Source organism: Bombus impatiens, unplaced genomic scaffold, assembly GCF_000188095.3.
Source record: "Bombus impatiens unplaced genomic scaffold, BIMP_2.2 scf_0859, whole genome shotgun sequence".
NCBI lineage: Eukaryota > Metazoa > Arthropoda > Insecta > Hymenoptera > Apidae > Bombus > Bombus impatiens.
The window spans coordinates 117,529-141,090 of record NT_177278.1 but is presented as its reverse complement, the minus strand read 5'-3'; the positions used below and the strand labels follow the sequence as shown (position 1 = coordinate 141,090).

General features: G+C 32.0%; 1 protein-coding gene across 1 annotated transcript; it reads left to right on the top strand.

Moving 5' to 3' along the window:
* Positions 1-556: 556 nt before the first annotated feature.
* LOC100749729 (facilitated trehalose transporter Tret1-like) lies at positions 557-21,283 on the top strand. The gene is made up of 7 exons (XM_012390765.3): positions 557-711; positions 1,606-1,844; positions 3,528-3,781; positions 6,636-6,838; positions 12,687-12,885; positions 15,723-16,011; positions 20,423-21,283. The coding sequence occupies exons 2-7, from the start codon at positions 1,772-1,774 to the stop codon at positions 20,818-20,820; spliced, it is 1,416 nt and encodes a 471-aa protein (XP_012246188.2). The 5' UTR covers positions 557-711; positions 1,606-1,771; the 3' UTR covers positions 20,821-21,283.
* Positions 21,284-23,562: the final 2,279 nt, after the last annotated feature.

The window sequence follows — 23,562 nt, the reverse complement described above, 5'->3', positions numbered from 1 at the left end:
GTTTTTAAAAATTTATCTCAAAGAACGACATTGTTTAGAATTTTTTTTTATTTCAGGTTTATAGTCGCACTGACTACTAAGATCATGAGCGACTTGGCAGAATTACATTTATATTATTTAGATCTGAACGTAATACTCTACGTAAAACGTCATAAATCAAACAAATACAATATAAATTTACTCACTAAAATTTAATATCATTATAAATAATATTTCCACAGTTGATAAAATAATTATGCGAGATTAAACGTTCCAGCGCTCTTTTAACTGAATGTACGTCTTTCGTTTAGCATCATTTGTAACAGATTTGATTAAAAATTTAAAAATCCGATCGTCAGCGATAAATTTTCCGCGTGCATTGTAAAAGCACACAAGCAACGCAATGCGTAGTATTTGTTAATTGTGTAGAGTAGGGTTTTGACATTGACATAAATTTTAATGGAGTTCTCACGCGCGTACGTGGGACTGTGGAGTGGCGATCAATTTCAAAATAAATTTTAATGAATTATACGCGTACGCGCAGTTAATTTTAATACGCGTGTTACGCGTATAATACAAACGCGCGAGTATCACGTGATAAATTTTACGACTGTTGATCATTATAATTATCTCTGAAACCGGTTTGTTTTCGAATGAAGTGTCCCGTATTGCGAATCCATTATTAAAAAGCGCCGAAACGAATCTTCCTATACAAATCTTCAAAATAATCGGGTAAATATGGAATCTTTTTATTACACATGTTCAATACCACTAGTATACACAATTGCTATTCAGGAATAATAAACAATAAATATATAACAATAATAGGAAGAAATTTTCAAATAGAAGTTTGATGTAAACAAATATAAATATATTTTCAAATGCATAAATAGTATAACAAAGAGGAAGTAATATAAAAATAATATTATACATACATATATATCATAAGATAATTAAATAATATATCTATATATAATGTAAAAGTATATGAGAAAAATATATGGATTTGAAAGGTATATATATATAATATAATATAATATATACCCATAAAGAATACAAAAGAATAATTGTAAAGAACATATAAAATTATTTATAGAAATTTCCACAAGCAATAAATATCCTGCGGAAGAAATTAAAGATATGTTAAATGAAGAATTTCATAAAATTTATTGAAATGTCGATGACGATATAAGAAAAGGCTTATACTTTTGCTTTCCAGAAAAACTGAAAAAAATACAATGAAGGACAATGACGGAAATACTAAAACATAACAAATCAATCTAACAAATATAAGAAATATGTTATACTATATTATAATTTGTATGTTTCCATGAACTTCTATGTATGTACATATGTATGTTAGCAGTTTAATTTTTCGAAAATCAACAATTACCCTCAATGGAGTCTACCCTCATTTGAGTGGCTATAATTAGAAAAAATAGATCTTTCTCTAAAAAAGTATTGACGAAATATTAATATACTAATGAAGTATAAATGGCGAATAAATACTGCTGTTAAAAGAAAAAGAACTATTGAAATATTTCGGAAGAAACTGCTGCTCACGACTATATAACCCTGATTAAATCTTCGATCAAATGGCATAACACGATTTATGTTTTGTTTCAGAAAACGAACGGCGACTACGATTGATTTTACGAGAACCCAAGTCGATATTGTGCCACGTCGAAATCGGAACTCGGCTCGACTACGATCTCATTTCATAGAGCCGACTTGTTTTTCCATCGTCGACGACGCAAAATTATTTAAAAAGAAATATCATTCCCAACAGACCATGACCACCGCATCGATCAACGACAACGTGGTCGAGATCCGAAAATTAAACCAATATCTCGGAGCCTTCGTAGGTGAGCTAACCTCTTTTTCATCTTTGTCAAATTCAAATTCCTAATACAACAATCTTTTAAATTGAAGAAGCTTTCGATCATCTATTAAAATTGTAAGAAATTTGTTTTAAATCATTGGAAGTTAGTTCTTGATTTGATTTGTCGAAACAATAAATAATTTTTTAAATTTCACAATACAAATGTCAGTTGTTAATTCTCCATCTAGATTTATTTGTATTATTAACTATTTATAGCTTTTATATTTCTTATAAAAATTATAAAAGAAGTTGGAAGTATTGTTTTCTTCAATTTTTGATTGTATGTACTTGTTAGTAAACTTAGATTTTTAAATATTCTGACTGACAGTTGTATTAAATATTTTGCAATAAACGAAAAAATAACGATACGAACAAATGATTAAATTATGTATTATCAGAATTAAGTTCTTTCTTATTTTTAAATAGATATTTTAAGAATCCAAACAATATGGTACCTAACTACGTGTTGGCATATATTTTGATATACCTCATTTGTTTACTTATCACAATTGTGGTACTTTGTATATTATACCTTTATATAGAAGCTTCTATGGACACATGTCTGTGAATTTCAAATAACAGAATCTGTAACTTGTAAAACGATTCATCAGATTGAAGAATAAGGAAAGATCATTTTTAAAAACTAAATATTTGGTCTTGCTAGAGAAATTCATAAAGATCTTATATTAAACGCATAATTATTTTATTGCAATATCTTATTGTGCATTTTATTTTATAATATTTTTCAACTTGTACAATATAACTTTTTTATTCGTGGTTCAAATTACATTTTTGATTTTTCATTTCCTTGAAATCTACTATTGTATGTTACAATATGAATAGTAATGTAAATATTTGTAAAATGCTGTCCGTATTTTCTTTTGAAGCTTTCTGGTAAAAAAAGCTATATAAAGAATAAGATGTCCCTTTATCTTCCACTAATAAATCGGTTTTCTTAATTGAATCGTCTGTTCTAACATTTAATACAAGAAATTCCATATTTCACAGTTTAACTCATACTAACTAAATAGCTCATTATCATACATATACCAGACGACTTCCAAGTTCGTTACTATACTGCAGACGATTATGCAAATTCATATTCTTGTAGATTTAACTAAAATAATAGCATCTAAATAAATATTCGCTTCATTTAATAACAATTATTAGTATGAATAATTTGCCTTAAATATTCCATATATTTTTCACATTACATGCATTTCGTGACATTTATATAATTTTAATAAATTTTGCATAAATACATAAACATCCGCAATCTGCTCATCACGCATAAACTTAACATATGCATGAGAACATCTGTATATGCTTAACCACCTAACGTCCGTTAGATACAACCGACTTTGTCAACAAAGGAAAACGCGTGCACAAAACATAGCACGTTGAGATAGTCTGACCCACTGTGCTCGTCATCCAATTTTCCCTTTTCTCCTCGACTCTAGAAAAATTAAAAATGATAAAAAGACACATTTTTCTTCTACGAGTGTGGTACTCGTCAAGATTCGCGAGTAAATTAACCGCAAAACACATAATTAGCGCGATGAACGGAAAAACAAATGGAAGAAAGGAAAGAAAACTTGAGAGACGAAAGAAAAGAGAAAAGGGGGAATGAGAGAGTTGAACATTGTATTTTTTGGTAAAATTTCAGCGTCCCTGGGCGGTTTTGCGCTTGGCATCTCACTAGGTTGGAATTCAAAGGCTAGTGTTGTACTGAGGAATTATTTCGATGCCACTGTAACTGAAATCGGATTGATCGGGGGCATTTTAAATGGTGGCATCTGTATAGGAGCGATATCGATGATGTTTATTGCAGGACGAGTCCCTAGAACGAAGATCATGTTCTGGACGATGCCGGTTCTTCTTCTCACATGGATTCTAATGATCAGCCATCGTGGACAGAAGGTTAGTGTGCGATGATCTCATTTCAAAAGTGCAATAAAGCTTACCCTATTACATATGATATATAGTATAATATATATTATTATAGTAGATGCGTATTCAGTCGATCAGTTTTGTGATACATATTGTACGAAATGGACATGGATTTAGCAAATTCTTACTGTTTCTTAGATAAGCTCTTATTAAAAATTCGTATCAATAAATAGAAAATTAAAACAAAAAAATAAAATGGTTTCTTTATAAGAAGGAAGAAGAAATTTAGAAGAAAACTATTGTAGCTTGTTCCAAAAATTGTAGAATTAATCAGATAATTTCTGAAACATATTTTTATATTCTACGTCATGAAACTAAAGGAATACTTAATAAATAAAATAGTCGTTCGTTCGAAAAATATAAGTCACCTATCCTTAGTCGCAAGAAGTCGGACGAGGAAACCAAATTGATCGGAAGACCAATGTGTACATTGTACAGATATTGCAGTACAACCATTTTCATTTATTTTGAACTTTGGTTCGCTCGTATATATACGATCGTATACGGACGGCGAATTAGGCACATCCGTATATCCGATATAACCGTAGCCTAAAAGAACAATCACTTTTCTGATATTAAATTTCACTTGTTCAAATAGACACAGAGATCAAAGATAGAGATCAAAGATAAGAATCAAAGATAGAAGTCAAAGAAGTTGCCAGTTTACTTTAATATTTAATTTCCAATAGTTTTTTAGTAGCTTGTACATAAATCTTCAACGTGAATTCTTATCATTTTCATTTGCGGTTATAGTTTTACATATAATAATAATTATTATAACAGAGAGAACCATCTGTCACTAGCAGACGTTCTGTTCGGATTTCAGAATATTCGGATAGCAGAAGACTAGTGTGTTTTAAAATTTTCCGAGTTTTATAAAAGTTAAGAGTTCATAATGAAATCTACCTGCTAAATTTTAGCTGAAAAGATATGTTTTAAAAAGAAAATATCTACAGAGTGGCCCACAATTTATGACGCGAATATAGTTAAGGAAATACTATAGTTTAAAATAAGATGAAAATCAATGAAATAAAAGATATATTTTGGAGACTTGTCAAATGTACCTGTATTTGAATAATTCTTCACTGGATGGGAGTAGACAATTGGCAGATTATGCTACAAATCGAAAAAAAGTCGAAAATGTAGAATGACATTTTCTCGTCTCGTTTCGTTTTCGAAAAAATCGATTTTGTCAAGTAACGCAAAACTTTGTCAGGGACGTGTACAATTTTTTTCCAAAATATAGCTCTAAATAAAACAATTTTATTCTATGTTTTTGATTTATTTTCACATGTAAAATAACTTCTTGCCGATTGCTCACTTTCATCTAGTAAAAAATTTGGCACATTCACGTGTACTCGAAATTTTCGAACTCAGTTTTCTTGAAAGTGAAGCTTTCAACGCAATTTAGCAATTCCTGATTTTCGTACTATTTCGAGTCATACTTGTAGAACCTACCGACACTGTTTATACTATAAATTAAAGATATTCTGTGTAAATATGTATGTAAGATTCTATTTTGTAAATTCCATTTTCTACGTTCTCTTGCACAATAATTTGCTAACAAATAATATATAAAATATTATAAAAAAACGTTAGCTCTGCGAATTCTTTGACACATTAGGATACATATTTTTGAAATGTAACACAATTTCTTTATTTTCATTTTTAATAAGGAAAAAGAAATTGAGAGATATCAAATATAATATTTAAAAAATTACGTACACGTGTATATTTACATGAAATAAAAGGAGGAAAATAATAGGTTTAATGTCATATTAATATCTTATATTATATTCTAACACAAAGTATTTCTTCGGGATGCACAAGAACAAAAACGCAATTGCGTCAACAGTATACTTACAATAACATAATCATAGCAACGTAACGTATATATCAATGGTGAATTATAATTATTCTTAATGAATAACGATACTACAGTACTTAATTATTATTCCAACTATACGAGTTGCATATTTTACAGTAACGTAAATTGAAGAATTAAATAACTTTTTAATTTGTTCAAAATAAAAGCAATTGCTATACATAAAACAATAATTTAGTGATAAGAAAGAATAAAAACTATATTATATAAAATGGAATACTGCATAGGCAGTGGCAAACATATGAATAGGTACTTGTGTTTATTTAACTGAAACTATATTTTGTACATATCTCATATATCAGCCTCTTAGAAGCTAAATTAAACTCAACTCATTTTTAATTTCTTGATTTCATTCGATATGTACGTGAATAATATTCAATTCTCAATAAACAAATGTTTTACTTCCATAAGGTTACTCATTTCAAAAAGATTTCGAAATAAATAATACATATTCATAATATATACATACATAAATAGTATATACAGGGTGGTTGGTAACTGGCGGTACAAACGGAAAAGGGGTGATTCTACGCGAAAAAAGTCGAAAATATAGAATAAAAATTTAAAAAAATTTTTTTTTTAATTAAAAAAATTTTTTTTTTTTAATTTTTTCATCGAGATAACGATTTACAGTGAGATCCGTTATAACGAGACGTGACAAAGTGCACGCGTACCGAGTGAAAATTCAAAGTCGATTTTCTCGAAAACAAAGCCTCAAACGAAAAATTCTTATTCTATATTTTCAACTTCTTTTTTCGCGTAGAATCACCCTCTTTCCGCTTGTACCACCAGTTACCAACCACCCTGTATATCACTGAAGATGTGTATATCAAATCTTTGTCTTATCATTCTTTTTAGATAACTTACAACAAAACAATATTTTTCTTTCAAACTTTTTGGGATATTACGTTTGCAATATTAGTAAAATTATGTTTCTAGGTTGTATTATTCCTTATTGGAAGATTTATTTGTGGCATCTGTGGCGGTGTATTCTGTGTTCTGACGCCGATATACGTGGCCGAAATAGCAAGCAAAGAAACTCGAGGGCGTTTGCTCGCGTTCTTTCAACTTCTTATTAACTGTGGCGTGATGTACGCTTTCTACGTAGCTCACGCAATCACTGAAGTTGAAACTGTGTGGAGGTATACGAATATTACACAATATTTTATCTGTAATAAAAACAAATTTGATACTTTTATAATTAGCATAATTTTTTTTTAAATTTATGACATCGTTACATTTCATTTATCAGTAATTTTTTATATCCATGGTTGTTATTACATTTGTGTCACTATGTTGATTCACAAATTTTTCAACAGTGTACTATCCCTGGCAATAAAGTTTCGATCACACGCGATAGTACCTACTTATTGTAAACCAGAAATACTAAAATTTGCATATAAAATATCAAATTTGATGTTATAAACCTAAAATGCGCGGGAACTTTAATCGGTCAACACAACAAATAATCAAAATTTTCATTTATTATCAAGAAGAAAATAATTGTTAATAAAAACTGGCACGTTTTCAAATGATTATTGTATATCACGAACGAAAACTCTATTCAGAATTACTCTTTTCCTCGATAATATTTTGTTTATTTACTATTTTCTATTGAAAGATAAATGAAAATCGTGATTTTTTATTTCACATCACCGAGTTAACTTTCATACGTGTTTTATTTTTGTACCGTTCTATTTTATATTTCATATGCATAAACTTTATATGTCTCATACACAAATTTCAGTAGATTTAGTTAGCTCAATATTGTTACGTTTGATTGAAAACTTATTGCCAGAGGTAAAATTAATTCTCTGCAATGCTATATGTATTTTCGACCAATCGCGGGGAGACGCAATCGCGAGGAAACACGCCAACGGGAGTCGTAAATTCCCGTTACGATTATAATAATCGACGCCGCGAATAGATCGATCCCCTGATTTCCGTTGAGATAATAGGGGTGGTTAAGGTAGTATAACGCTGCGATGAACAGGGTTATAAACTTTATATTTCCAACACTTATGGGGTACACTGTTGAGTATGTATTCAAGGAGAGTAACCTGGTAATGACATGTTGACTATTCTAGCGATGAAGAATAAGTAAAGTACAGTGACGATGCTGTAACGGAGGAAAGCTAATGTCTAACACACGGGACCATCGAATTTGTTGATAACACTTTTGGTTAGGAAAGTGAGGGCAGTAGACATTGCTTCTGATTGGATAAAAGAAGGTTGGTGGACTAGGAAGGGTCTTAGCCGCCCTCGATAGAAAGTTGCTAGTGTGAAGTGTCATACGTGAGAAAAAACTGACTTTCCCGTGTCAGCCGTAGTAGACAATAATCTTTAGAAAGCGATTTAGAAACAAGAGATATTTGTTCTGTCTGAAGGACCTTAGCTAGCAAATTACTGAGATTTATGATGGATCCTTGAGACTATTGAGGGTATGCAGTAAGGATGTGCGGACATCTGGTTGCCATCTTGCCCACGGTGTGTGGCCTGGTCTAGGTAGAGTGCCGCCCGACGTGACATCCTCCCCCCGTTACCCGTAGAGGGTACCGATCAAAATTCATGCAAAGGTAGAATTAATTGAAGCTGCCGCCCGACTCTTTGTTGATTGCTGATTGTCCGCATTCTGCTGGATCGGGTTGGCTCGATAGTAGGGCGAGCTGCGTGGCACCTCGATCCCCGATGCTCGTTGCCGGATGAATTGTGGTGGTCTGGATGAGGCCGTCGTCGCCAGGGTGAATTCGATGATACGGCCGTTGCGTTCAGGATATGTTGTCTACCTTATAGGTTACCTCAGCCCATGAAGTACCGTGGAACATCTCGGCCTAGGTGTCGTTATACATCTCGTCGATTTCACAACGGCAAGTGAAATTCGCATGTAGATGCGTTGTGGAGGCGTGAAGAAAGTCTATGGTTGATTGGGGGGCAAGGCTCCCCTCGCTGACCCATCCGTATCGCGTCTTCTTGATGATGCTTGGTGGTTGGACCGACGTGGTCCAATTATCCGCAAAACGCAAAATCAGAGACTTATCCGATGCAGTGATCTGTGAGCTCAGTGGACAATCGTTGAGATCCGAAGGGGTGTTCTGAAAACTATCGATATCAGTTAAGTGATTAGTCACGATGGCAATAATGTAGATATTATTTTGATTCGGGTCACTCGCAGGTGCGACCCCTCTGGGCCATGGAGAAGGAGGAATCTTCACGTAATGTCCCGGAGAATGAATGAGAATGTTCGATACGATGTTTATGGCAGGTGTTACGTATGACAGGACAAGTTATTAACCGTTGAAGTGTTGATCGAGGAACGCCTATTCCTAGATAATTCTATCAACGTGAATTTCGGAGAGTCTGCCGTAGGTTTCGATTCCAGATTGGCTTCGGTGTCCTTGACGTTACTCTCTTCGTTGTGAATTACAGTTACAGAGCATCGCCCATTCTGTAACGGATTCGGAAAGATCAATGTCTGCGACGGCTTGTCGCCTGGTGAGGTTTTCTCTCTCTGCCGGTCCAGAGAATTGTGCGGAGTTGTCTTCAAGGCGCGTGAAGACGATGAGTTGCGAGTTTCATGCAATGAGTCGCACGTGTCATGCAACGAGATCTGCGTGTCAGACGACGGTATCGGCGCTAGATTCGACGCGAAATTTTCCGTCGGCGGAGTATGACCGCTGTTGTCCTGGACGGGATTCAGTTCCTTCTGGTCCAGAGAATCTTGAGCGATTGGCTGATTCAAGGCGTTGTGTGGCCTTGAATCAGATTGTTGCGATGCTGACGATCTGAACGTGGTTGTCGTCAGGTCGTGTATAGGTGACACGTTGTGAGTGTCACGCGATAAGCTCTGCATATCGTGCGACGGGATCGGCGTTCGAGTCGATGCGATGTTCTCCATCGGCGGAGTTAGAATAGCGTTGCTGGTTTTACTTAAATTGTCGTTACGACCCTGAAAATAATTAGACGGGTTACTGCTGCGCTTGGGGGTCGACGGGGCAGCTGATCGCTTGCCATTCATGAGCTCCCTTATTCTAATGTCCAGGGAAACGGCAGCGTTGAACGCTTCTAGTTCCTGTTTGATGTTTGTTCATCTGGATCGAGTTCATCTAACTCTTATTGGAATAGGTTAAATCGTTCCAAACCATTCACAAGTAGAGCATGGTATGATTTTAAATATTCAACCTCTTGCATGTTGGACTGCTCGTATTTGTCGATGGCTTCCCTTGTGATCCTTGGGATGCCTTCGAACAGTCTATCGCGCTTTCTACGTATGCCGTTGGTCTTTGTTGGGGTCGGCATGATCATTAATGTAGTTAGATTGTAGTTATTCTAACCTTTTACTTATTGAATGTCCAACTACGGCGGGACGCTGCCTGGGAGCGTGTCTCGACCGATGGGTTATGCCTCTTCGAAGATAACGTTCCTGACGTTACTGACTTCGATGGAGTGATAACGCTCCGTTGCTGGTTTGATGTAAACACGTGGCACTGTATGGTCACTGGTAAGTGCACCTTTCACTGGCACGTGATCCGGCTCGAAGGACCATGTATTTTCGACCAATCGCAGGGAGACGCAATCGCGAGGAAACACGTTAACGGGAGTCGTAAATTCCCGTTACGATTATAATAATCGACGCCGCGAATAGATCGATCCCCTGATTTCCGTTGAGATAATAGGGGTGGTTAAGGTAGTATAACGCTGCGATTAACAGGCTTTATATTAACAGGATTAACAAACTTTATATTTCCAACACTTATGGGGTACACTGTCGAGTATGTATTCAAGGAGAGTAAGCCGGTAATGACATGTTGACTATTCTAACGATGAAGAATAAGTAAAGTACAGTGACGATGCTGTATCAGAGGAAAGCTAATGATGTGTGTGTCTAGCGCACGGGATTATCGGATTTGTTGATGACACTTTTGGTTAGGAAAGTGAGGGCAGTAGACATTGCTTGTGATTGGATAAAAGAAGGTTGGTGGACTAGGAAGGGTCTTAGCCGCCCTCGATAGAAAGATATTTGTTCGGTCTAAAGACCTCAGCTAGCAAATTAATGCGATTTATGATGGGTCCCTGAGACTATTGAGGGTACGCAGTAAGGATGAGCGGACATCTGGTTCCCATCTTGCCCGCGGTGTGTGGCCTGGTTTAAGTAGAGTGTCGCCCGACGTAACACTATATGATTCAAAAGTATTTTATTCCTTTTATATCAATATTTTTTACAACAAGTTTATTTTCACCCATTTTATGAAAACTCGTTCCATCGTAGTTGGTTGCGTAACATTGATGCAATTTTATTTTGCCTCAATTTAACACTGCGATAAGTAAAATTAAGTGGTTTATTCGCAATTTTAATTGACAAAGTTTAATTAAATCGAAGCTTAAATTGCACGATTATATAACGCACGATTATGCGAATTTTGCTATGCTTTACTGGTCAACGTTGGTTCGGAAGTGTAGTATTTTCGTAATATCTGATATTTAAAAACCTTTAAAAATATATGACTGTAAGATGAACGAGCTTAAAAATGTTGATTGATTTTTTTGTTTTTTTATTATTTGTTTCAAAGTTTATTCATGCAAATTATTTTTCACGATTTATGCAATTTAGTCGCAAAATATCATAAGAATAACTGTATTAGCTCGGAATATAACATATTATACATCAACTGATTCGTTAAAATATATAAGATATTCATAAATCACAAAAATATATAAACTATTTTACGGAAACTTGTTTTTATTGAGAAAATAAACAAGGAAATCATGTTGAAGTTAACCTAGATTTTTGTATTTCATTATAAATATCAGAGAATTGGCATACTATTAATAGAAAAAACTGTTAATAATTATTCTTCAATTATTTCAAATATTAAAAATACTAAACAAAATCGGTTTGTCAAAAACTTATATACGTTATTGCACAAGAAGAACTAATTTCTTAACCTCGTTTTATTAAAAATGAGTAGTTAATTGTCTGTTTCCTGATAATAATTATTAGGATTGATTAATTCGTCAAACAATCCATTTTAACATTGTCTTTTTGTTGGTTGAAATACAATCAATATATCTGGCACAGTAAATATTTCAGTAATAATAATTTTTGTAAACTAAAATACTAATTACCTGTGAACGAATCAATTAATTAATCAATGTCACATTTTTTAAAACGTGACTTTGTTAGAAATGTGTCCATAATTCTACTACACTAACTATTTTGTTCAAATTTATATAGTGACTCAAGAAAGGTTTGGAACAATTAACATCCAAAACTTTTATGTATATAACTGTGAGTTTTAAATAAAACATTTTTAAGGTTTCTTTTTAATTGTCGGTTTAGAGTTGCATCAACATCTCCAGTTACTAGCAACTACACTTTTAACATTTTTAACGTTATAATATGAGACAACTAGCATAAGTATATTGCTCAAATTTGAAAATGTATACAGAAGTTATAAAATATTTACTGCAAACATATATTTAGTAAAAAATTAGTACAGTACATGAAAATGCATCAGACATCTTAAGCACATAATAAGTGTTACAGATGATTCCATTAAATATTGTGTCGTATTAATTAATTGAATAATTGATTGTTTAACTACTTCGAGAATTTCTGCATTGCGTACGCTTCTAATAAATATTTTATAACTTCAATATACATGTTCACATTGGTTTCAAATTTTACCGATAATTATGATAGTCCTATCTTATTACAGTGCTAGTGAAATTTTAAAATGATTTGTGTAACATACGTAATATATTCATAGAAGTTTTTGTCAATGTTTAAATACTTTTTCGAGCCACTGTATATTCAGAAGAACAATAATAAAAACATTAGAAATAAATTCTTCCTGTTTCTTTCAAATTACTCCTTCAAACAATCCAAGATTTTTTCCTCTCAATCGGGACATGTTTTATTAAATGAAGGTTGATCTGAGCGGTTCGATTTCTCTGGGAACTGCATGTAAACTAATTCTTTTTCTCGTAAAGGTACAGCGCAATTTGTGGGCTCGCGTGTCTTTCGATCGCGCCAGTAAAATTATTACCTGAGAGTCCGCTCTACTATTTGTCGAGGAACGACGAGATCAATGCAGAAAAGTCCTTGAGATGGTATCGCGGCGATACTTACGATGTCCAGCACGAAATCAGCGAAACGAAGCGTCTCATTCTTGCGACTAGCTCGAAAAAGGTACAAACAATCGATTTCTTCTTATGTAAGCTAATCATTTTGTGGAATAACAAATGGAATAGATTGGGATCTATTTTTTGTGGAAAGTTGAAAATAGGCATAATCCGTTCCTCGTCTAAATTTTTTATTTTAGAAATAATAAATTTTAATATATTATTAACACATATAATAACATTATTTGATAGAAATATTTTGTTATTTGACTTTATTACATTTGCGACTATTTTAGCGATTCCATAAATCACAATGTATATACAATTAGTTAAAAATCTATATACAGTATTGAAAATTATAATAAAAGCGTCAGTTGTACAAATTTGTTTGGCATATTAATCATCACTTATATTAAAAACGAAGAAGTAAAAGAATATAAAATACAATGTTACAAATATTACTTGCATCTGTTCTATTTACATGAACTCATACAAATCAACTTCATATTATAATTAATATATTGTAGGTCAATGTCAATAGTGCTTACTATGTCCTTGGTGTTAATTGAAACAAGTACAAATTTTTAATATCACAACCTAATACGTTAAAGGAACCGCAAAACAGGACATGTATAACTTTTATTGTAAAAGTCTATTAAATATTTTACAACACAACATTTCTGATGTAGTTTCATCCTAAAATTTTTGTGAGGTAAATGTTTTAGCTTGTCCAATTGCTTTCATACATATATTAATAATAATTGTATTGATATGTAAATATACATAATATTGTCGAAAATATATACAATAAGTACGATATTAATTATCATCAGCAGCTTTTTAGTTCCTTTGATAAGTGAGATACTTTCATGATTAACTATTGTATATACATTATGTACCAAACACTTGTTTATTTCTGACAAGATATACAGTCACTTTGACTGCCACGCCGAAATCACATATTTCGCTCAGGACGCCACGGGAATATTTTTATTATTCAAAGCATATAATGGCAAAATAATAATAAATTCATAATGTAAGACAACATTTTTCCCTAATGGACCGTTTATCTTATTGGTGATCACGGGTGACCACCGTGGTGCCTTGGTAACAGTTGATAGCTACATATTATAACAGGGCTTCGTTTATTTCAACAAACCATTCGCATTCGTTATTTAGTTGTAAGCAAAACGTCCAGGATATAACGTTTAGAAGATATTAGTAAACAGTATTTGTTCATTCTATATATAATAGTAAGGTGGAGAGACAAGCGTGACATTTTTACGATTTCGATGAAACATTCGGGTAAATTGTAGAAGTCCGCAAAAAAGATTATGTTTGTAATAAACCAATGGTAGTGGTAGATTACAACAGAGGAAAATGTGCTATAAATTTACCAGATCAAATGATAGCATATTCTACATCATATAGAAAAATCCTCAAGTGGTATGTAAAATTAGCTTTAGAGTTATTGTTGAATACATCAATTTCAAATGCAATGAGACTGTATAAACAAGCAACAAAAACAAAAATCAAGGTGTCAGCTTTTAAAATGGCACTCGCAATGCACCTTACATAGTGCCATTCACCAGAGCCGTCAAATATACTTATTCGGCAAGGATTGCGACACGAAATGCAGAAGAAAGAAGGGCAAGCGTACCTGGCACGAAAATTTTGCAGAGAGTGGTATAAAAAAATGTTAACCAATTAGGATAAAAAATTGCTAAGAATCAGAGGAAAAAAGTAACCACCTATTGTCCAGATTGTATTGATGAGCCACATTTATATTTAAAGTGTTTTAACACAGTGCACTGCTAGATGCAAGATTTGTTCTCATTTTTTTTTTTATTGATATTCTAATAAAAATGTTTAATTGTTCAATGGGACACTTTTTATTCCAAAGCATCTTCTGTTTATCGGTTATATTCGATTTTCATTCAATTTTTACAATTGTAAGAAGTTCAAGCGCTCCGGCCACTAATGAGCACTGTGACGTCACAGAAGAAACCATAGCCGGTCATATATGACCAACGTGGCAGTCAAAGTGTTAAGAATACACACCAGGTTTTTGTCGCATTTCCTATAATTTAACAAAAAAATGTCTCTGAAAGAAAAGTTAATTAGCTTCGACTTGGTTAGAAGTTACAATAAAAAATGTTTTCCAAAATTTCCTTTTCCAATAAAGAGTCAGTCATCTCGATTTTTGCAAATTGTACTATGTATTTGTGATTTGATACAGTTGTAGCTAACACCAAGATGAATTCAACGATGTACTGCGCTATGACCTTCACATGATCTTGACTTCAGAAACTTTAATTCAATGATTAGAGACGCTAATATGGAAAATTATTTTATTTAAGCCAAAGTTTCTGAAGTCGAGGTCACATGAAAATCATAGTGTAGTAGATCGATGAATTCCACTTGGCGTCAGCTACAATCCTATCCATTTCGCAAATACACAGTGCCATTTAAAAAAATCAGGTTGATCTTAACTTTTTATTGAAAATGCAAGTCACGGCTAATTAATTATTATGTCAAATATTTTTTTCTTAGATTATTGGATATGTCACACAAATAGTTGATATTTTAAGACTGACTTTGTATATTAATCTCAAACAATTGAAGATTTTCTAATCTATATAAGACATCAACCATATATTTATGCGACTCAATTTTTACAATATCTTGCTTTCCAAAATTCCTAGATCAGTTATTCATATATTTTTTGCAATCTTTTAATTTCAATTCAGTCAATAATAATGAATCATTTTATTCATGTTAATTAATGTCCAAACATACTCGAACATAACACCAATCGCTATTTCCGACGCTAAGATTTGAATTGTTTCCAAATTATGTGCTTAATTACTAAGTAATTATTACTTGATTTTTTCGACATATCAGTTTAGCTTGAAGTTGGTAAGAAATCGCCGAGTACTTCGTTCCATCGCAACTTGCTTTGGAGTAATCCTGGCCCAACACTTGTGTGGCGTCAATATGATGATTTTCTACGCCCTGATCCTCTTCGACACCAGCGGTTCCGGTGAACTAACCGGAAGCGAACAGACGTTGGTCGTCGGTGCCGTTCAAATATTGGTATCTCTCTTGGCTGCGTTCCTCGTCGACGTACTTGGACGACGAATTCTCCTCACCCTCTCCTCCCTTCTCATGGGATTGTTCCTTATACTGCTAGGTAAATACCATTCTCAAATGCATAATGTAGCGAAATCGGAAATATCCTTGATAGAACAGCGTTTTGTAATTCATGCTACTCGAAATATCATAATCTACTAGCACTACTTTATAATTGTAATTCCATTCATGATATTTCATTCAGAGGGATAATTTTTCGGGACTTTGATTCTTCTTTTGTTGTAATTAATTAATTTTAATTGTTATTTCACTTAGATAAATAATATTTTTATTATCTTTAAACATAAGATAAATTATTGAAGTAACTTGAAATTTACTACTTACGTTTAATTTAGTAAACACAATAAAATAATTGCTTAAACTCTCCTTAGATATCTTTCACCATTCTTAAGGTATTTTACAAAAAAGGAAATAATGAATTTCTTTCGATCTTTCGAGAAATATCTGAAAAACGGTGAAAGATAGTTAAAGAGAGTTTAAACAGGAATTACATTGTTTTCTTCTATTTACTAAATTAAAAAAAAAGATTTTGAAACATCCATTATTTTCGAGTTAATCTCCCCCAACATCTCTTAACAAAATTTTTTCTTGCTATACATGCTGAAATACTTCTATCTACTCTCTTCTATCTGCTCTCTCTTCATATCTGTAAATGACTTCGTGAAGTTCATTTACATGAAAATTATTAATATTAAGTTTAATTATAACAGTAATAACAATTCCATTAATGAAATGAATAAATATTTGCATTTTATTTTTGTATATTTTTACATACCAAAGAGTTACATACGTAGCAAACGACAAAAATAATAAAAATAATTCTTTGTAATTGTTACAGTAATCATATTCCTCATAAAATTATTTGAATTTGAAACAAAGATATTCGCCATACCACGCACATTGCATTAAAGTCGGCGTTTCATAAATATGTACTTCATTTTGGTATAACCTTCTCGCTCCTAAAGTAGCAGAACTGCCACTGCTGACTACCGTTGCTGCCACAAGTTAAATAGAAACTATATGTATATGGAATTAAATATAAATTGGATATATAACATTCGCTGACACTAAAGTACTTAGTGTTACACATAAGTTGTTGAATTTGTCTTCAAAATGGCTATCATTTGCAAATAAACGAAATGTAACATTCTATTTAAAAAAAACTAAGTTGATCTTTTTTTCTCATTAATTTTTTTCAACACAATAAAACTATTTTTACTATACATTGCTGCCTGTCAAACTATGCAACTTTTCTAGAAAACATTTTTTCAAATGTTGTATTACAACGGAAATATTTCAGGTGATAAAGTTATATGCCCTGTATATTTTTTATTTGTTTCTTCTTATTTTTGACTCGAGAGAGATTCAGAAAAGATATCTATTTATTTGTCTGTAGTAAAGTGACATTGCCTTTAAAACATGATTTTGTCAAAAACGTAACAGCCAACGCAATTTTGTCATTTTTGATATTCTAATTATTCTTACTATTCTTATTTTGAAGCATAGAATTTCCGTAACTTTACCTGTGCCATGAATTATTGCACAGTATATACTTACTCCTTGATGTAGAATTTTCGACGTTATTTTACGTATTAGTTTTATTTTCATTGGATGCCATTACGCTTTATCAATACGATATCATATCGTAAATAAATGTCGAACTGAAAGAATCATCTAAAATTACTGAATCAAATATATCATTCTTTTCATTGAATAATTGAGAAATTTTCGATATATGTCAAAACACGAATGGAACTCTGAATAATATAAGTTTGAATGAATTATAATTTCACACTACGTTATTTTCACCGATCGATTCTATAATAATTACTTGTTCTAAATTAATTAGACCGATGCGTGATTTAATTAGTGATAGTTGCCTTGAATAATCGATGCTTATTACGTACATGTACAATTTCGTTTAAATCATTTTAGTCTATTTGGAATAAATATACAACTGATAAATATTTTTCCGTGTGATTTTATTTATTCATAGCTGATGGAGTTTCTTAAGAAAAACTGACTCGTTCAATGGTCGCATCTATGATGCTGGCTGGCTTCGGTCCAGCTTAAAATACGACCTCTTCTGCAATACTTCCGGAGCAAGCTACACAATGCGTATTAAGAAATCAAAATAGACCGTGTATCGATTGTTGATTCAATCGTTCATAGAAAATTTAAAAGAAAAACCGTATTTCAACTCTTTGACATAGAACAACAACTGTATTCTGTGTTGTTTTTGTGTCTATTATATATTTATTATACGTTTTCATCCTTTTGTGTTATGCTTTTATTTTGTGTATGCTATAAAATTTGTTCAGAATATTTAAATAGATGAAAATAATTCTTAACAGGAATGGTATTTAAAGTGATGGTTCAAGGTTGTACTCTTTTGTAATTAAATATCGGAAACAATAGAATTTTTTGCTTAAACACAATTACAAATTTAGAAAACAAAATATTACATTATTTTCGAAAATCTTAAATATTTGTATTAATTTTTTAAGATTAATTGTCCATTCTTTACACACAATTCAAGTATACAAAGTATACCATCAAACACCTACATGCTGATGAAAACATCCATTTAAAAAAAATATTCTTTGGATAGCCATATATTGTATTTTTTACCCTCACCGCAACTCATTAACGTGTTAAAGAACTTACAACAATTTAAAATCAGGATAAAAATATTCATTCTTTCCAAAAAGGAATATCTTTTATTCGACGTTTTCTATTTCTATATTTCTGTATTCTACATTTAATTCAATCATTATACATCACCATATTTCCAAATTCCGTAATCCAAGCGTACAGGATTATGTCAGACGGTGGTACAACCGAGTGGATGGATGAATTTACGTACAAAAATAAGTCAACAATATTATGTTGATTATTTACTCCTGTTCAGTCCGAAATTAGCCAAATTTAAGTTTATTCGTTAAATCTTCAAACTCTATTTTCTTGAAGACGAAACAATATATGAAAAAATTGTATTCTATATTTTCGAGTATTTTCGACTTCTTTTCTCACGTAGAGTCGCCCATTTGTACCAACTGTCTGGCATCATCCTGCATATTTCAATAGATAATAAATATACCCAACAATCAATATAAGGAAAAGCCCATTAATTTTATAAAAATAAAAAATGAAATATTGGTTTTATTATGGAAATATTATTTGCACTTAATTGGAGACTTATAAACGCTCGATAAACAACAATCAACAATTTAGATTCATGTAGGAGGAAAGCCATTGATTTTAAAGAAATACTTGTAATACACGTATCATAAGTTTAGAATGTGTTCACAGTATAGCAAATCATGAAGCAATTAAATGATACTTCTTTTTAATTTAACTTGTCAATACGATTCAACAAAAAACAATCAACAAGCTAGATTTTAGTATTTAAAACACGTATCGGTATTATATACATTTTTTAAATTCACAATGTGTCATACAGGATATGACAGGATATATGTTATAATCGGAGAAGGATTATTGTACATTCAAAAATAAATAGAAAATGTAGAACAAACTCTTTTTGGTTGATGCTTTATTTTCGAAAAATCGAGCTTGGCAACGCTTTATAGAAATTAGTATTTGAAGAATTTTCGAGCTCGATTTTCTTGAAAATGAGACTTAAATACTAAAATTTTATTCTATGTCTTCGATTTATTATTTTTGCACATAGAGTAACCTCTTTGCGATTGTGGAATTGCGTTCCATCAAATCCGACAAAGCTCATACGTATTTGACAAGTTTTCCAGTTTGAAATCTTAAAACGAATGAACCATTTTTATTTCAGATTTTCCACTTACTTTTACATCTAAAATAATCTCTTGGTTAATTGCATCACGCGCTCTGCCACACTATGCATATTATAATGGCGGAAAAAAGAAAGTTTATAAAACAGGAAGTATAAATAAACACCATGATTTTACAATATGAATTTATATTTAATATGGCTAATGAATAAATATAATACATACCTACTGTAAAATGGATGACTGTTCCCAATATGGTAACAAACTTTTAGTACAAAAATTACTAAAATTTATACCGTGTCAATTTCAAACTTTCCTTTGTCCGCCAGTATATACAGCGATTAAGAAATATATCTGTACACTGTTATATTTCTTATATGGTTTATATACTGATTAATTACGACCATATATTAAATTTTATATATTAAATTTCATATGATTACAAAATATTGATACCATAAAAATTAAATGTAAGTTGTGGTAAAGAAACGGTTCAGTGGAAGATAAGAGTATGTGTACATAAATTGCTTTTTGTATATATACAGTTGTGTTATATAAAGCGATCAAATGTATTTAATTTAGCTCAGCCTGATTGAACGAACCGTAACAAGCAATCTACAATCAACATTAAATTACCAATCGATATCTCGTTACTTTTTACACCCTTTCTTCTGTCTATTCCAGGTTGGTTCTTTAGCCTACGCGACGCTGACCCCGAAAATGACGACATTTACTTCTGGATGTCGCCCACATGGATCACTCTGATCTTTGCCTCGTTCAATCTAGGTCTTGGACCAATTTCCTGGTCTCTGTTAGGCGACACGCTTCCGGAACAACTGAAGACACCAGTGGTCTCCGTTGCAGTTGCTTTCGGATGGTTAATCTCGCTGATGGCCACGCTGACTTTCGACGAAATGATCATTTCCCTAGGTGGCACGAAAGTCATGTGGCTTTCTGCCGCCATATGCTGGTTAACAGGCCTATTCTGTGCCATCGTGGCTAAAGATAACACTGGCAAAAGTCTAATAGAAATCCAAGAAAACTTTCGTATCGAGTCTAACAGAGAACTAGCGAGAACCTGATAGTTGTTCTCTAATTTTTATTACAATTAGGATTTCTTTTAGTCGTATTTCGTATTTTGAATCTTGAACGAGGTGATAACCCGCCTTTTTTGTACTTTATTCAGATTCGGTCAAGAAATTACGTGTTTTTAACTATCTTTAAAGACATTTTGTAGTTAAAGCAAATAGAAATGGATCTCTGTATAATGGATTGCGGATTTTTATGCAGTTTTATAGTTTTAGGAACACAATTGAGGAAACGGAACTCAATAGATTTATTTCACCCATTAGATATTATTATGAGTACTATACTTCGGATATTTTTATACATATTTATATATTATATGTATTACTGCATCTTCGGATTTCCTATAAATGCATAAACATTCGTAGTCTGATGATTGGTTTATAAAAAAGTATGTATAATGGACACATAGTAATTATTGGTTCAAATAAACCGCAAAGACGTTACTGTTTAACTTGACTCTTTCGGATTATTTTTTCATGCCTTTTACACTTCCAATTTACTTACTCGTGGCCAACGATAATTTAATTTTTTTATTTCGTAAAAATTACTAAAAATATATGATTCTACCATTCTTATACTTTTTATAAACACTTGAAACAATTTCAATATAGAATATTAATTAAAATAATATTTCTCTATTTTTTATGATCCAAATTACGCAATTTTTTCTTTATTTCTGCTTCCTTTCGTTGTAACAGTATTTATACAATTTTAATAAAAAAATATATCTATTTCTTTCTATTCCTTTTTTTTTTCACTAAATTTTACTGAACATTCATCCAGAAGGACATATAATTAGTGGCGACCTAAATTACTTATCTGCCTCCTTTGACACAAAAAGATATATTAACTCAATCTTACCTTTACGAAACTTTCAGCAATAAATTCGGTAAAGTGTTAAAAGCATTTGCGCATAAACTAGCAAGAAGTAGCAGAAATACTGTGGAAGTGTTGATAATACACATGACGTAAACAATTCCCCCCATTTTTATTGTATTTTCTCTAGTTTCTACACTTCGAACCGTAAAATATTTCAAACTGAGAGAACTACATACCGTTACTTTGAACGCCGCTGAATCGTAAACCTTTGCAAGCAATTATTTGCTTGTTTGCTTGTAATTGTAACTTGCCATCGTTGGATTTCTTCATCGAATTTATTCAAATTATACGGTTCGTTTCAACGTATCCTCGTTCAGTTTTTGCTTTTTAATCGAAAAGAAAAATTAATTGCGACGCCAATACTACGAAATAATGATAATAACAGAAAGTACCGACATTGCAAATTGTAATATAAGAAAATAAACGAAAATGATTTTCTATTCGATACAATAATTTTATCGAAAACTAGTAAATTAAACAATCCGTAAAAAATATTTCTGACAAATTCTCGAACTTCTCGTCCAAGATTAACATATTGTAATCGATAATAAACTCGGCTTTCATTTTCATCTTTCAGTTTCGTTCTTTTGTTCAGCACATTATTTAGAATTGCAAAAATTTTTTGTTAGGCTCTCAAGAGTCAAGTCAAACTGATCAGCTTAACCTTTTGTTAATTTCTTAATTTCACTATACAAATACACGATTAATGTTTAATTTTCAAGAGACAAATAACTTATTTTCATAAACACTGTGAAAAAAGGATGACACAAATAATAATGAATGACAAGATGAATTCAAAAAATAATGTTTGTAACATCATTATTTTTCTGTACTTTTCAACTTATGAAGTTGATTAATGTGGCTCTTGAACGCTTCATAGGACAAAAAAAAGTATCTACAAAAATGCTGATCCTTATATCGTACACCTTATATATTTTCCATACTATTGTATATGCATTCTATGTGTTGTTGTGCTTTTAAATTTTCTGTAAATACATAATAACCCACAGTCTAGCAACAATCAGGCAGTACAAATATTTCAAATAATAGTAGATTCAACTACGTATTCAACGGTTAGTTTCGAATTATGATATTCTCGATTCCTGGTCTCGAGTTTGTCAGTCGTACGGTCTCAAAAGGTTAACGAGAACACTTATCGGGCTCTGTATCGAATGGAATGGCTTGCGTTTGTTGGCTGTCGTCCAAAAAGACGCCAAAGAAGATTCGCGGACGTATTTTGTTTCGGATCTGATATATTGCAAACAGATGCAACGAATCCTCGTGCAACCTTTTGACAAAAATAACATAGCGAAGGCGATCGTTCGAGTCGCGGAACGATTTCATTAATCGCCCCTTTTATATTTACCCCCGACGCCTGTAATTGACGATATGAGACGCAAGTTTTACGTCGAAATCTATATGTTCCGTCAGTCTCTTCGAAATATATAAGCGAGTAAAAAGAACTGAGAATGAAGCTATTTTTGTAAAAAGGAAATATAAATTAGAAAATGTTTCGTTTAAAATAATGGCTGGTGACTTTAATCGTACAATTAATAGATTACTTTTTGTTATTATTGTTATTTATAAAAAGTATAGTATTACTTATGATATAGTATTGCTTATAAAGATTGAATTTATAATACGAATTGCAAGTACCAGAAACTGTGATTAATTTAAACTCTATATAATTTGAAAATTGAATTTATTGATCTATAAGTTGCGGGATAAGTATAAATTTGCTGACAAAGACATTGAATGCAATAGATGACTTTATCCAAACCATAAATATATTTATACTCATAGAATGGTACGAATGGTAAATCAATATTGCTTGCAATGGCACATAGAACTTTGAT

Coding starts and splice junctions, on each gene's coding strand:
- LOC100749729 (XM_012390765.3), top strand. CDS start 1,772: ATGACCACCGCATCGATCAACGACAACGTGGTCGAGATCCGAAAATTA. Junction 1,845..3,527: donor ATATCTCGGAGCCTTCGTAG/GTGAGCTAACCT, acceptor GTAAAATTTCAG/CGTCCCTGGGCGGTTTTGCG. Junction 3,782..6,635: donor TCAGCCATCGTGGACAGAAG/GTTAGTGTGCGA, acceptor TTATGTTTCTAG/GTTGTATTATTCCTTATTGG.